At 43.0% G+C, this 16,713-nt stretch overlaps 1 protein-coding gene across 4 annotated transcripts in view; it reads right to left on the bottom strand.

The window, feature by feature from the left end:
• vrk1 (VRK serine/threonine kinase 1) overlaps nt 1-16,713 on the bottom strand; it is a 117,730-nt gene that overhangs the window by 51,561 nt on the left and 49,456 nt on the right. For all 4 annotated transcript variants that reach the window (XM_070877560.1, XM_070877563.1, XM_070877562.1 and 1 more), the window contains 2 exons: nt 10,321-10,413; nt 5,535-5,667 (listed from right to left, as the gene is read on the bottom strand). In XM_070877560.1, the coding sequence (XP_070733661.1) occupies nt 5,535-5,667; nt 10,321-10,413 (226 nt within the window). The remainder of the gene's footprint in view (nt 1-5,534; nt 5,668-10,320; nt 10,414-16,713) is intronic.

Here is a 16,713-nt window from a genome sequence, read left to right as displayed (position 1 = left end):
AGTAATTTTCCAGTCCATATAAAGACATGGGTAATTTGTGTCTGTTCAGTATAAAATAAAGGTTATAGTTTAATGTGATAAAGTGTTTAGTTAACTTGCTCACTAATGACTAGAATCAAACCTTGCATGATAATGTTAAAGACTGCTACCAAGCTGTAGCGATAGGCCAATTATTAATAAGCAGAATGTCATGTGAATGAGATTATCCAGAGATAAATGACAAGTTAGTTAAGGGTCACTCAGCCTCTGGTGCAAGGTCATTCCAACAGCTGACTATATTCATTAAAGTGTCATTTACTCTCACTGTGCAATTCACACTGCACATTACAAATTATTCTACTAGTCGGCTCTAGATAAATGCACACCTGATCCAAGCAATCAATTTTAATATTTCCTATTCAGTCGTAGTATATACGCAATTCTATAACAAAACATTATCAATTTGTTACATTTAGCATTCCCAACATGATATTGGCAATTTACCCAATTCCACAAATTAACTGCAGCTTAGTTTAATTTTTCCTATGCAAATAGTTGCTTTTTTTTTTTAAGTACCAAAAGCAAAATTACAACAGTATTCTGCTTTACTTTAAATTGATAGGAATATATTTGTCATATTAGTAATTTTTAGAAATCAGGATTGAAGTAGTGAATTTGAATGGAACAGATAATTAAATATAAAACAAACCCAGCCAAAACAATAGCCCCCACCATCTTTAATGGATCTAAAGCTTGTGTATAATGAGCAATGTGGACATTAAAAATCCTGTCTTGTCCAGGAGAAGCAGCCAAAAATCCAGTCCTGTCCAGACCAGAACAAGCCAAAACCAGAGAACAGATTGCAGCCAATTTTAGGATTAACAGGATGTTACAGTTGGGACTTTTTCCTAACACTTTTTCTCATGTTCACAGCTAGACACGGTTCCAAAAGCAGCCAGAGTCCCTTATGAACCCAAAGAAATTTGCCAATATAATGAAAAATAATTCAGCAAGATGAGATGCTCAAGACAAAGAAAATAGACAATCTTTTCCCTAGTTTGTCCAACTAAATAAAGAGATGCCCTACTTTCTGGTCTGGCTTTGCAATAGGACCAAATAATTCATCAAAATGTCAGATAAATTAGATACAGACCTCAACAGCTTGACAAACGCTTTCAAGGTTGTCATGGAATGCATCATTTAGTGTATTCAAATTTGATCCCTTAATTTCTGATTTAAAACCTTAAAGACCAGATCATCAAATTGGCTTATGGCTACTTTTTCCGACCCAACCTTTAAGAATGGAACTGGGATTCACAACTGTGGAGGGCAGTGCCTTACATGCAAATATTTAAATTATGTATTGTACTGAAGAAAAAGGAGAGATATGAATAAATGATAACCCAATTCACGTGCTTTAAAAAATGTGAATGTACCAGCACTTCACCTACAAATTTCATAAATGTATTCCATTTACTTTCCCCCCCCCCCATCAAATCTTGCCCCTTCTCTTCTCCTGAAGACATCAACTTCATACAGTTTCACAAGGACCAGCCTACTCCTGGTACATTGCCCAATTGGCTATTCTTCCTATACACACCAATGAATGTCTGCATGCTGGTTGACCGCAGAGGGGCATCACAGTTGATGCCATTCTGTTCTCACATCAACACAATTCTAGCAAAGACTTTGCTGAATAACGATCAGAAATAGGAAACTTGGCCCATTTTTTTTATTCGTCTCATCACCATTAGGGCAAATATCAACCAACAAGAAAATATGGGAATCAAGTCAGGAGACTAATCAGAAATCTTTTGATCATAGTCCCCAGTGATGAAGAACAAATTACAAAATTGAACCCATCACAAAACTCACCCTTCTGTTGGGTACTGCACCTGCGTGTCCTCGAGAACACAGAGGAAAGACATGTGCTCTCATTTAAACTAATCAATGGAGAAGGTGTAATCCATAACATAGATGCAGATGAGAAATGTTCATATTGATCTCAATTGAAGAAAATGCTGTCTTTTGCATACTTTTCTTTAGTTCAGGTTATTCATCCCTCTTTCTTGGCCACACCTCTACTGCATTAAGAAAGGTGGAACTACTATTAAGCATTCATTAATGCTGATGCAGCAAAGAGTCCTGCCAAATGTCCTCCCCTCGACAAGTCCATTATGTTCTGAACAGTGCAATGGAGATCAAAGTCCATGTCCTTGGACAGGGGGGGAGAAGAGACATGAGAGAAAGAAGGAAGAGAAGGGATGATTGTACACACGCAAACACATTCCTCAACACTGAAGTGACTTCTTGCCTATTTTACCACTATGAGGTGCTCCCCCAGTGGTTTCAGCATGGGTGGTGGGAGGCTGCTGATACTCATGAGGGCCCTTGATTCTCTCATGGTCAGTGACCTCTAGTAGCTCAAGCTTGAGATGGCCTGGTTGCAGACTCCAGCTGTTGGGACAGTCTGGTGCAACTGGCTTTCTGGCACCATGGTGGACATTGGTTGATGGGGTGGTGAGGGAACAGGTGTGTGTGTCATCTTGAGAAGGAGCAACATGCGTCAATCCCATAGCACCACTTCCAGTCCACTGGGGCTGGAGCTCAACACTCCCACTAATCTGTGTGACAGCAGACTGCAGGAGATCAGCGACGCATGCATCCCCCAGCCTTTCGACGGCTTTGAAACCCCAAAGCCTGAATGCACCAGCTTGAGCTTTGATCAAATGCAAGAGCTTGCAACAGACTCCTGGCGTGATAACATGCCTGCAGCATCTATAACAGTGATTGCACACTCCATGGTAGTCTGTAAACTGCTAATACCCATGGAATAAAAGGGAGAGTGACAGCATGGATACAAAATTGGCTAATTGACAGGATAGTGTGTTTAGTGGTGAACAGTTGTTTTGTCAAACTGGAGGAAGGTATAGTGGTATTCCCCAGGGGTTGGTACTAGGACCACTGCTTTTCTTGATCTATATTAATGACTTGGATGTTGGTGTACAGGGCACAATTTCAAAATTTGCAGATGACACAAAACTTGGAAGTATAGCGAACAATGAGGAGGATAGTGATAGACTTCAAGAGGACATACAACAGGCTAGTGGAAAGGGTAGACACGGGGCAGATGAAATTTAATACAGAAAAGTGCGAATTGATAGATTTTAGTAGAAAGAATGGAGAGAGGAAATATAAACTAAAAGGTACAATCCTAAAGGGGTGCATGAACAGAGAGACCTGGGGGTATATGTGCACAAATCGTTGAAGGTGGCAGGACAGGTTGAAAAAGCAGTTAAAAAGCTTACGGGATCCTTGGCTTCGTAAATAGAGGTATTGCGTACAAAAGCATAGAAATTATGAGGAACCTCTATAAAACACTAGTTCGGCCTCAACAGGAGTATTGTGTCCAATTCTTTAGGAAGGATGTGAAGGCCTTAGAGAGGGTCCAGAAAATATTTACGAGAATTATTCCAGGGATGAGGGACTTCAGACATATGGATAGACTGGACAAGCTGGGATTGTTCCCCTGAGAGCAGAGAAGATGGAGAGATTTGATACAGGTGTTCAAAATCATGAAGGGTCTGGATAGAGTAGATAGAGAGAAATCGTTACCATTAGCAGAAGGGTCGATAACCAGAGGACATAGATTTAAGGTGTCTGGCAAAAGAACCAAATGCGATATAAGAAAAAACATTTTTTTTACACAGCGAGTGGTTAGGATCTGGAATTCACTGCCTAAAAAGGGTGGTGGAGACACACTCAATCACTGCTTTCAAAAGGGAGTTGCAAAGGTACCTGAAAGAAAAAATTGCAGGGCTACAGGGAAAGAACATAAGAAATAGGATCAGGAGTAGGCCATTCGGCCCCTCTAGCCTGCTCCGCCATTTAATAAGATCATGGCTGATCTGATTTTGGGCTCAGCTCCACGCCCCATAACCCTTCAGTCCCTTATCGTTCAAAAATCTGTCTATCTCCCCCTTAAATATATTCAATGACCCAACCTCCACAGCTCTCTGGGGCAGAGAATTCCACAGATTTACGACCCTCTGAAAGAAGAAATTCCTCTTCATCTCAGTTCCAAATGGGTGACCCCTTATTCTGAAACGATACCCCCTAGTTCTAGATTCCCCCACGAGTGGAAACATCCTCTCTGCATCTACCTTGTCAAGTCCCCTCAGTATCTTGTATGTTTCAATAAGATCACCTCTTATTCTTCTGAACTCCAATGAGTATAGGTCCAACCTGCTCAACCTTTCTTCATGAGTCAACCCCTTCATCTCTGGAATCAACCTAGTGAACCTTCTTTGAACTGCCTCCAATGCAAGTATATCCCTCCTTAAATAAAGAGGCCAAAACTGTATGCAGTACTCTAGGTGTGGCCTCACCAATACCCTGTACAGTTGTAGCAGGACTTCTCTGCTTTTATACTATATCCCCTTGCAATAAAGGTCAACATTACATTTGCCTTCCTGATTACTTGCTGTATCTGCATACTAACTTTTTGTGTTTTATGCACAAGAATCCCCAGGTCCCCCTGTACTTTAGCATTTTGCAATCTCTCTCCATTTCAAATACAGGTGCATCGCATCTAATCTGGAACTCCAAAAACCGAACATTTTGCGCAACCCAGATGGAGTCATCCGGAATTATTGTCCGGAAACCGGACATTTTTGAGGTGGCCAACAGTGGGGTGGCTCAGTTTGGTAGGAGGAATAAGGAGGCTACTTACCGGTAAAAAGTGCAGCGCCAGGGGGCTGTGGGAATCGGCGGGCGGCGAGCTGCAATGTCCAAAATCCGGCAAAACCCGAAATTTTGGCATGGATTCAGTCAAGGATTCCGGATTTCAGACAAGAAAATCAATAGACCGAAATCCGGAATCCTCAACCGAATTCGTGCCTGATTTCGGACCTCACTGCTCAAAACCTGGCACCGATTCCGGATTTCAGACTACTGACTTTCTTGTCCGAAATCCGGAAAAACCCAAAACCCGGCACGGTCTCAGCCCCAAGGATTCCGGATGTTGCACCTATAATAATTTGCTTTTTTATTTCACCTGCCAAAGTGGATAACCTCACACTTTCCCACATTATACTCCATCTGCCAAATATTTGTCCATTCACTTAACCTGCCTATATCCCATTGCAGATTATTTGTGTCCTCCTCACAACTTGCTTTCCCACCCATCTTTGTATCAGCAGCAAACTTGGCTACATTACACTCGGTCCCTTCATCCAAGTCATTAATATAAATTGTAAATAGTTGAGGCCCCAGCACCGATCCCTATGGCACCCCACTAGTCACCGTTTGCGAACTGGAAAATTACCCATTTATCCCGACTGTTGTCTGTTAGCCAATCCTCTATCCATACTAATATATCACCCCCAACTCATGAGCTCTTATCTTGTGCAGAAAGGGAGGGAGAGTGGGACAAACTGAGGTGCTCTTGCGAGAGCCTGCACAGCTCAACGAGCCGAATGGCCTTCTTCCGTGCTGTAACCATTCTATGATTCTATGAAAATGATTAAATATACATAAAGCTTGTTCACACATACCTGCTCCCATATGTGCATCAGTACTTGTAAACTCAAGGGTCCCATCATGACAACGTTTTGGATCTTCCTTGTATTCTTTGTGTACTCCTTCTGGACAGTATCTATATGCAAGGCCATAATCAACTAAATACACCTGCGAAATGTAAAAGTACAAACAAAATCAGTATAGGTGCTGCACCAGAAAATCTAGCTGTATTACAAATCCATACAACTTCAATTGGCAAAATTGTAAATGACCATGTACATAAAATTCAAGAGATACATCTTGGCTTCATATATACCACAACTCCACATTAAGTTCTGATCAAAAAAGATTGCTAACTCCATATGACTTGCGATTGACCATTTTGTTAGTTAACTCAGTTTCAGCACGGAAGGAGGACATTTGGCCCGTCGAGCCCATGCTGGCTCTCTGCAAGAGCACCCTTTCCCCATAGTCCTGCAAATGTTTTCTTTCAGGTACTTATCCAACTCCCTTTTGAAAGCAGTGATCGAGTCTGCCTCCACCACCTTTGCATTCCAGATCTTAACCACTCGTTGTGTAAAAAAGTTCAGAGTTAACTAACTCAAACTATGATCGGAGCTTTACCGAGTCAAACTAGATCAGTGGATAACTGAACATTAATAACAAATTTCCCAAAGGTAGTTAGGAGTTTGCTGAACCAATAAATTTAATTTCTGAGGAACTTAAACCAGATTAGCATCTATTAAGATAGATCAAAAGGCAGGTAACTATAGGCCGGTTAGTTTAACATCTGTAGTGGGGAAAATGCTTGAAACTATCATTAAGGAAGAAATAGCGGGACATCTGGATAGGAATAGTGCAATCAAGCAGACGCAGCATGGATTCATGAAAGGGAAATCATGTGTAACTAATTTACTGGAATTCTTTGAGGATATAACGAGCATGGTGGATAGAGGTGTACCGCTGGATGTGGTGTATTTAGATTTCCAAAAGGCATTCGATAAGGTGCCACACAAAAGGTTACTGCAGAAGATAAAGGTACGCGGAGTCAGAGGAAACGTATTAGCATGGATAGAGAATTGGCTGGCGAACAGAAAGCAGAGAGTCGGGATAAATGGGTCCTTTTCCGGTTGGAAATCAGTAGTTAGTGGTGTGCCACAGGGATCAGTGCTGGGACCACAACTGTTTACAATATACATAGATGACCTAGAGGAGGGGACAGAGTGCAGTGCAACAAAATTTGCAGATGACACTAAGATTAGTGGGAAAGCAGGTTGTGTAGAGGACTCAGAGAGGCTACAAGGAGATTTGGATAGGTTAAGCGAATGGGCTAAGGTTTGGCAGATGGAATACAATGTCAGAAAGTGTGAGGTCATCCACCTTGGGGGAAAAAAAAAAGTAAAAGGGAATATTATTTGAATAGGGAGAAATTACAACATGCTGTGGTGCAGAGGGACCTGGGGGTCAAGGTTAGTTTGCAGGTGCAGCAGGTAATCAGGAAGGCAAATGGAATGTTGGCCTTCATTGCGAAAGGGATGGAGTACAAAAGCAGGGAGGTGTTGCTGTAACTGTATAAGGTATTGGTAAGGCCGCACCTGGAGTACTGCGTGCAGTTTTGGTCACCTTACTTAAGGAAGGATATACTAGCTTTGGAACGGGTACAGAGACGATTCACTAGGCTGATTCGAGAAATGAGGGGGTTAACTTATGATGATAGATTGAGTAGACTGGGTCTTTACTCCTTGGAGTTCAGAAGGATGAGGGGTGATCTTATAGAAACATTTAATATCATGAAAGGGATAGACAAGATAGAGGCAGAGAGGTTGTTTCCATTGGTGGGGGAGACTAGAACTAGGGGGCACAGCCTCAAAATACGGAGGAGCCAATTTAAAACCGAGTTGAGAAAGAATTTCTTCTCCCAGAGGGTTGTGAATCTGTGGAATTCTCTCCCCAAGGAAGCAGTTGAGGCTAGCTCATTGAATGTTTTCAAGTCAAAGATAGATAGATTTTTAAGCAATAAGGGAATTAAGGGTTACGGGGAGAGGGCGGGTGAGTGGAGCTGAGTCCACGACCAGATCAGCCATGATCTTATTGAATGGCGGAGCAGGCTCGAGGGGCTAGATGGCCTACTCCTGTTCTTAATTCTTATGTTCTTATCAATTCAATGGTGTAGAAGGAAGCGATTGACTATCATCATTCGGACAAAATATTCACTTTTTACTAACCCCCAGTTGCTTTTATTCCCTCAGCACTTTAACACACAGGAAGCATGTGTGCTCTAACTTCAGTTTGCCTCTGGGGCAGAACGTGAACATATCAGAATCGGACCATGTGGGAGAAAAGAGAGAGGGCGAAAGAAAACACTAGTGTTTTTCTGATTTTCTCAACACTTCTGAAGCTCTGGCATTTCCTCAACCTGTTATGAAAGAAAATTACTCTTGCAAAAGTGAAGCCTAAATCCATTAAAAAAAAACTTGAAATGCATAGTGAATTACAATGCCCGAGTGGTGCTTGAGAAATCCAAGTCTATGCTACCATTATGATACACTGCATCAACTCATTCTTCGGGAGGATGAATTTTACCCAGTGAGCTCGGATGTAGCCACCCATGCCCTGGGATGCATTCTCCTGTCCACATATTTAATTTTTTAAAACTTTTTTGTAGTGATCTAGTACTTCTGGAGAGGACTTCTCATACTCTGCTTGTACTTAGATCAAAGAATCAGCCAAAAATATTAAGTGCCAAGTACATGAAGGCAGTTCCTCCTCCACCCTAATATAAAGGACTCCCAAAGATGATCACAATTTCCTAAGGATCAACCAAATCCAAATGAAGACTCCCTAAAGGCCCCAGTCAATAACTCTTTCAGAAGCAAAATTTAACCAGCACTCTACTGAATCACAGGAGAACCAATTATTGGGCCCAAGTTTCCACATGATTTGCACCTGATTTTTAGGAGCAACTGGTGGAGAATGGACTATCTTAGAAATCGCAATTCTCCACATTTTTTTTTCTGCAGTTCTAGTGAGGTAGAACGACCACTGACGCCTGATTTCAAAGTTTCCACAGTGAAAACGTACTCCAAACTAAAGTAGAATGGAGCAAGTGAAGATTTTTGTAGAACTGAAAAAACCTGTTCTACACATTAAAAAATCAGGCGCAAGTTACAAATTAGGCGTCCAAAACAAGGTGGGGGGGGGAGCGGGGTGGGGGAAGGGAAGTCATTAAATTCTACAATCAATCCTTATTTATACTTCTACAAATATTATACAAATAAATCCAACCTGAATAAACATTTATAAGCAAAGATTAAATAAACCATCTTCCTACCTGTGTGAAAGTGCTTCAGCCATCGTTCGTTCCCGCGGGAGGAAACCGCCGTTTGTTGCCGCGGAGGGGAGGGAGGGGAAGGAGACAGCGGCTTGTTGCCGCCGCGGAGGGGAGGGAGAGGGAGGAAACCGCCATTTGTTGCCGTGGAGGGGAGGGAGGGGAAGGAGACAGCGGTTTGTTGCTGCCGCGGAGGGGAGGGAGGGGGAGGAAACCGCCGTTTGTTGCCGTGGAGGGGAGGGAGGGGAAGGAGACAGCGGTTTGTTGCCGCCGCGGAGGGGAGGGAGGGGGAGGAAACCGCCGTTTGTTGCCGTGGAGGGGAGGGAGGGGGAGGAAACCGCCGTTTGTTGCCGTGGAGGGGAGGGAGGGGGAGGAAACCGCCGTTTGTTGTGGAGGGGAGGGAGGGGGAGGAAACCGCCGTTTGTTGCCGTGGAGGGGAGGGAGGGGGAGGAAACCGCCGTTTGTTGCCGTGGAGGGGAGGGAGGGGGAGGAAACCGCCGTTTGTTGCCGTGGAGGGGAGGGAGGGGGAGGAAACCGCCGTTTGTTGCCGTGGAGGGGAGGGAGGGGGAGGAAACCGCCGTTTGTTGCCGTGGAGGGGAGGGAGGGGGAGGAAACCGCCGTTTGTTGCCGTGGAGGGGAGGGAGGGGGAGGAAACCGCCGTTTGTTGCCGTGGAGGGTGGGGAGGGGAAAGAGACAGTGAGAAGGGTAGCCTCTGTGCTGATGGCAATGTGCTTTTATTTAAAAATGTTCAAAAATTAAACAGCTACAAAGAACTACAAAAATGGCCACCGTTTCCTTCACACTGCGCGTGCGCGAACGCTCCAACACGCACGCGCAGCGTTGCCGGCAGGAAAAAAACTAATTTAAATAGTACCCGCCCCCTCCCACTTACAAAATCGGCGCGAGTGTAGGCTCCGCCCCCCTGGGCACCGCGCCAAACAGACAAGGAGCTGCAAAGCGCTCGAGAATAGCGCGTTTTTTTTCTGGCGCCGTTTTAGGCGCGAAAAACGGGCGCCCAGCTCGGAGGGGTGCCCGTTTTTTATTCTGTGGAAACTTGGGCCCATTAAATTGTCATTTGATGAGGTAATAAAGAAAGAGCTTGCATTTATTTAACCCCTTTGTACTTCAGAAGGCCATTGGCTGTGAAGCACTTTTGGACGTCCCGAGGACGTGAGTGACTGTAAAGTAGGCGATGGAAGAGCAACTTCCCTTGACATCAAGGGAGCTCCACTGCATGTGGCACTAAGGACATTTAGGGAAACTGAAGTCAATTGGGATCAGTGGGAAAAGTCTGGCTGGAGTCATATATCAACAGACTAGCCTTCACTTTTAAACATGAAATAATTTGATCATCAGTTAGAAAACAGTTACTTTTAACGTTGGAACCTGTGTGGGTAGAACGAGAGAGAGAAAATGCTGCATATCATTTTTCTTTTCTCCTCTTTACTACAAGTAATTCACGATTGTACTAAATATGTTAAAATAAACAGAACCTCATTAGGATTGTTGTAGCTGAGGAGAAGATTGGAAGCTTTGATGTCCCCATGCACATACTCATGGTCATGGATGTATTCTAGAATGTCAATCTATCAAAAGAAAACAATTATAAATTAAACAAATTTGGATAGGAGTCATTAGGATCCCGAGAGCATTTTGTAACAAGTGTGGTCATGTAACAAAGTTTCCTTCGTGCAACAGAATATCCATCTACATACAACATGCAGAAAGTATATACACATTATTTAAGTGGTATATCGAACACTGGAAATTCCAATTTAACCCTTAGACTATCGACATTTTATTCACTGGACCAGACTTTTTAAAAACACTTGACCACATCTGAAATAGACCATCTGTTATAAGCAGCTCTGTGATGAACTCCTGAAGTTACATGTCTGAAATATAGATCACTTACTAATTCTATGAAAAGGATTTGTTTTGGGAAGCTTGTGATTTTTATACACAACTATAACAAAAAATGTACATCAAGTTCACAAAGGCTACAAATAAAGTCCCGCCATGGTCCAAATTGAACACAATTTGGTTAGAGCTCCCACTGGTGAAGGGTTCAATTTATCCATCTGTGGTTCCATACAAATCAGGATGCATGAACCTTACCCACCACCTCAACCTTGCCATTTGCTTGAAAATAAACTTAAAAAGGGTGCACACTAGAATTGTTAAATCTTCATCCTCATCATGCACTTCACAATCCAATGTAACTATTTTTGTGATATGTGGAAGATAGCTCGAAAAATGGCTTTTTCAAAGCCGATTTTCTCTTCAGATTATATTCTTTGTGGCAGATGTTGTAGAAACAGAACATGTTTGTTTCAAAGCACATGTCCCTCCCAACAGCATGAGTACTGTTAGCTTGGTCAGGAAAAACAATGACCCGGAATTTGCAGCTCTGATATCATCGAACTAGCAGAGTTCGCCTTCATAATCTCAGGATTTAGCGCATGCGCAGCATAATGCGGGAATCCTGAAGTTGCGGTCTGTCATTCACTGCTCCTCCACAGGCTATACTATGCGCACACACCCCCACTGCACCACCCCCCACAGCACGCTCTCTCTTCCCCACCCGCGCGCGCTCTTTCTTTCTCTCTTCGTCCCGTTTTCTTTCTCTCCTCCACTTAGCCACCCCTCCCCCGTGCTATCTTTCTCTCTCTTCCCTCCCCCCTCTCCACACCCCCCCCTCTTTTTTTTCCCTTCCCCTCACCATCCTCTTGTGGAAACTGACAAAAACCTTGCCGCTTCAACAGTAATTACGCTGTTAAATACCTTTTGGATTAGATGTAACTGGGGTTTTAACAGCGTATTGACTGCTAATCAAAGGTTATGGCCCTGAAAAACGAATTTTAATTTTGTGCAGTGTCAAATTTATCCATTTTAATAAAAATTAAAATTAAGAAACTTTAAAAAGAAATTCTTTAAAGTTTGTTCATATTTATTTCAGGTTTGTATTTTCCTCATGCAAGGCCCAATCTTTGTTTTGCTTTCGAACATTTTTAAAAAGTTAGAATTTTAGGAGCTTACCCACTTTCCTGGTTTGCTGTCTGAGAATTCTGCGTTTTGATTGGTTGCTTAGATAGCTTGCTGACATCACAGCAGCTCTTCGCTGGGAATCCACATTAACTTCCGTTGACTGTAATTGCGCGACAGAAAAACCCAAAATTCTCGACAGATTGCGAGATCTATGTGCGAAGCTGACTTCGTGGACAATGGCGAACATCTTTGCTTTGCCGCCGACTGCAAATTCTGCGCCAATGTACACAAGATCAAGCATTAAATAAACAACTTTTTCTAAACTGATAATGATTTCCAAACTGGTTTCTTCCACCAAAAAAGACTTGTACAGTTTTGTGTGACACTTTACTCATAAGCAACCACCTCATTGGTATACATTGTTTTCAACAGTGAGATATCACACTTGTCATGCCATTGGGCACAGTTTGATGGCTGGCTGCAGCACTTCAATAGTCTCCTCCACCTTTTTATCTACCAAGCTATGAAGCAATTTTTTCTTCCCTGGCATACTGTTCCATAAGGATGAGTTTTTTTTTTCTAGCAAATAAGGTATGGCAGCTATAATCCTGATCCACATAACAAATCCATATTACCATCAAGGTGCGCATGTTTTGCTTCATTATTCTTCAACAAACACACTTCCTATTCCAACAGTTTTAATCTCAAACCACGTACATTTTGTGACAGAATTTTTCTTGGGATTGTGTATTCCTGACCAAACATTTCCCTTCCATAACATCTAACATGGAAATAACGTGAGAAATATAAATTTGGTGCAACAGGCAAGGTGGAAAACTTAAGAAATGTTCAGAATGTTGAACATGCAACAGCTGCTTATATTAAAAAAAATAATTTCTTGTGTCCTCAAATCCACCTCTTTATGCAGTCTGTCTATACAGGCAACCTATCTTAGGATACTGCACCTGTAAATAGAATACTCAATGTTTCTAAGTACTTCACCAGATACGGAGCAATAATCAGAGAAATATTTGATGATGGCAGATAGATATATGCACTGCCATGAATTCAAAGTTTTTTTTAAACATTTTTCTTATCTGGAGCTTTCTTTCCATCTGTTCAAACAGGGACTCAGTTATGCTGGGCATTTTCTTTTGCTTTCTAAATCAACTACTCCCAAGTTTGAGGAGTTGTTCAGGGTTCAGAATCAAAGACTTCTCTCACCTCCATTTTGTGGAGATAACATTGTATTGGATTTTGGAGCATGATCTGATCACAGAACATTGGATGCATTGGTTGTAATTTACCAAAATTCCCTGGATTCTGGGGACATCCCAGCAGGTTGGAAAACTGCAAATGTAAAGCCCCTATTTAAGAAAGGAGGCAGACAAAAAGCAGGAAACTATAGACCAGTTAGCCTAACATCTGTGGTTGGTAAAATGTTGGAGTCCATTACTAAGGAAGCAGTAGCAGGACATTTGGAAAAGCAAAATTCAGTCAGGCAGAGTCAGCATGGATTTATGAAGGGGAAGTCATGTTTGACAAATCTGCTGGAGTTCTTTGAGGATATAACAAACAGGGTGGATAAAGGGGAACCAGTGGCTTTGGTATATTTGGACTTCCAGAAGGCATTTGACAAGGTGTCACATAAAAGGTTACTGCACTAGATAAAAGTTCACGGGGCTGGGGGTAATATATTAGCATGGATAGAGGACTGACTAACTAACAGAGAACAGAGAGTCAGGATAAATGGTTCATTCTCTGGTTGGCAACCAGTAACTAGTGGGGTGCTGCAGGGATCAGTGCTGGGACCCCAACTATTTACAATCTATATTAACGACTTGGAAGAAGGGACTGAGTGTAACGTAGCCAAGTTTGCTGATGATACAAAGATGGGAGGAAAAGCAATGTGTGAGGAGGACAGAAAAAAATCTGCAAAAGGACAGGCTAAGTGAGTGGGCAAAAATTTGGCAGATGGGAGTACAATATTGGAAAGTATGAGGTCATGCACTTTGGCAGAAAAAAAATCAAAGTGCTGCAGTACAGCGGGACCTGGGGATACTTGTGCATGAAACACAAGAGGATAGTATGCAGGTACAGCAAGTGATCAGGAAGGCCAATGGAATCTTGGCCTTTATTGCAAAGGGGATGGAGTATAAAAGCAGAGAAGTCTTGTTCCAGCTATACAAGGTACTGGTGAGGCCACACCTGGAATACTGCGTGCAGTTTTGGTTTCTATATTTACAAAAGAATATACTTGCTTTGGAGGCAGTTCAGAAGGTTCACTAGGTTGATTCCAGGGATGAGGGGGGTTGACTTATGAGGAAAGGTTGAGTAGGTTGGGCCTCTGCTCATTGGAATTCAGAAGAATGAGAGGTGATCTTATTGAAACGTATAAGATTGAGGGAGCTTGACAAGGTGGATGCAGAGGCGATGTTTCCATGATGGGGGAGACTCGAACTAGAGGGCATGACCTTAGAATAAGGGGCTGCCCATTTAAAACAGAGATGAGGAGAAATTTCTTCTCTCAGAAGGCTGTAAATCTGTGGAATTCGCTGCCTCAAAGAGTTGTGGAAGCTGGGACATTAAATAAATTTAGGACAGAAATAGACAGTTTCTTAAATGATAACGGGATAAGGGGTTATGGGGAGCGGGCGGGGAAGTGGAGCAGAGTCCATGATCAGATCAGCCATGATCTTATTGAATGGCAGAGCAGCGTTGAGGGGCCATATGGCCTACTCTGTTCCTATTTCTTATGTGCTTATGTAACATGTTAAAATCCAACTCGGAAAAAAAATATACCACTACTTTGTGAGGTCAGAGTCCAAAGTTGCAAAAATGAGTTTTCCCTGAAAATGTTCTCATTCCTAAAGAAGGATTGTCATCATCGGCATTCTTTCCAAAATAGTTACAAACACTTAACCATTATATTTTTGTGCTACTTTCCCTCGGTTTTCTACTATTCCTTTCCTTGAGTGACTGCTGCTCGAATATGGCTCCACTGGCACCAGTTGCTGCCAAGCGCCTTGGCCAAATGGCCATTCTTCACATGCTTAGACAATAGGTGTTGCCATGTTATTCAGGCATTACAATTCAACCCAATCATTCCCATCCAAGGACCACGCGGACATTTTCTAACTGGACTGCCACCTTTTTGACTTCCTGCTTCCTAGCCCAGAGGCAAATTGTAGAGCCCCATGTTGCCATCCTGGCTATGACCAGTTAATTCAGCACTGGACAACAATAAAAGCAGGGACATTGTGGCCTAGATCTGTTGCATGATGTGTTTAACAACCGAGCCACTGGGGCTTCCTGATGTTTATTTCTGATACTGATAGAGGAACTGACTGAAATAGCCTGCTGAGGACAACAGTACAGATTAGTTGAATAATCAGTAGAGATGGCTCTTTAAGCCATAGCATATGCGTGAAAATCATTTCAGCCAAGTGTCAGTAATTTTGAGGTTAAAAAAAAATCAAATTATCCTTTCATTTGAATTAAATATAAATAATAACCAAATGGAGAGTTTGCAGCAAACATTTTTGAATTATCAAATAATTTGAAGTTTCAGTTGCGTATATTAAATTTAGGTGAGCAATACTCCAAATCAACCCAAGATCCTTATTGTTATATATGTAAACATTGTAATGGTGTAAAACTTGCCACCAGAGGGCGCAACTGTTGGAGGCCCAAGGGTCACCTGCACACCTCGTGCAAGGGAGTATAAAAGGTTGTCTGGTATGCTGCTTAGGCACTCTGGAGTTGTAGTAGAGAGAGTAAGGTCACATCAGTTTTAGGTCACAGTACTCAGTCTGTGGAGTTCTTCCATACTTGACAATTGGCGACGAGTAACAGATTACGAACTTTCACGCGGTCATGGCTGCCGTTGGTATTTTAGAGAGATTTGTAGAGGGTGATGATTGGGACGCCTTCGCTGAGTGTCTCGACCAGTATTTCGTGGTCAATGAGCTGGATGGGGCCGATAAAGCGATCAAGTGCTGGGCGATTCTCCTCACCATGTGTGGGTCCACAACATATTGCCTCATTAAGAATCTGCTAGCACTGGAGAAACCAGTAGAGAAGACATATACAGAGTTGTGTACATAGGTTCGGAACCACCTCAAGCCGAAGGAGAGCGTCTTAATGGTCAGGTATAATTTCTACACGCACCACTGCTCCGAGGGCCAGGACGTGGCAAATGCAGTCATTGGCAGTGCGGCAGTTAAGGTATCGTACGATGGAGCTATGCATGATTTATCACTGTGGATTGTACCAGGCGATGGCCCAACGCTATTCGGCAGAAGCTGGCTGGGAAAGATTCGATGGAACTGGGACGACGTCAAAGCACTATCTTCAGTGGATGATGCCTAGTGCGCCCAAGTGCTGAGCAAGTTTCCATCGCTATTTGGTTTCTGGTTCATAATTGACTGACTCGCCCCCGTGTCCAACTTCATTGATATCGGAATACCGTTCAATTTGACTTTCAGCATGATAGGTGTGCTCTCGATGGTGAAGGTGTGTACCCCATACATTTCTTCCTTGGGTTGAGTTGCCTCTCATATTTGTTCTGCGTGATCCGCGCCGGATCGATCATCCTCTGCCGACTCTGCCACGTGGCGAGTTGCAGCACTCTTGCACATTCGCTGGAGATACCCCATTGTTTCGCAGCCTTTGCACACAGTGCTTGAATCGACATTGATGGGCTCGATGATTAGCGTCAACATGGTGCTAATGGATTTGCATTCACGCCCGATGGCAGACTGAGTCATCCTCGGTCTTGCAGCTGCAGACGTGTAGACCATGCCATATACAGTTCTGCCTGCTACCAGGGATCGGCAACTTCACAGGCGCCAAGGTGCAGATCCATCTAGTCCCCGATGCAAGGCCGTTCATCACAA

Source organism: Pristiophorus japonicus, chromosome 4 (genome assembly GCF_044704955.1).
Source record: "Pristiophorus japonicus isolate sPriJap1 chromosome 4, sPriJap1.hap1, whole genome shotgun sequence".
Lineage (NCBI taxonomy): Eukaryota > Metazoa > Chordata > Chondrichthyes > Pristiophoridae > Pristiophorus > Pristiophorus japonicus.
This window is presented reverse-complemented; position numbering and strand designations above follow the sequence as displayed.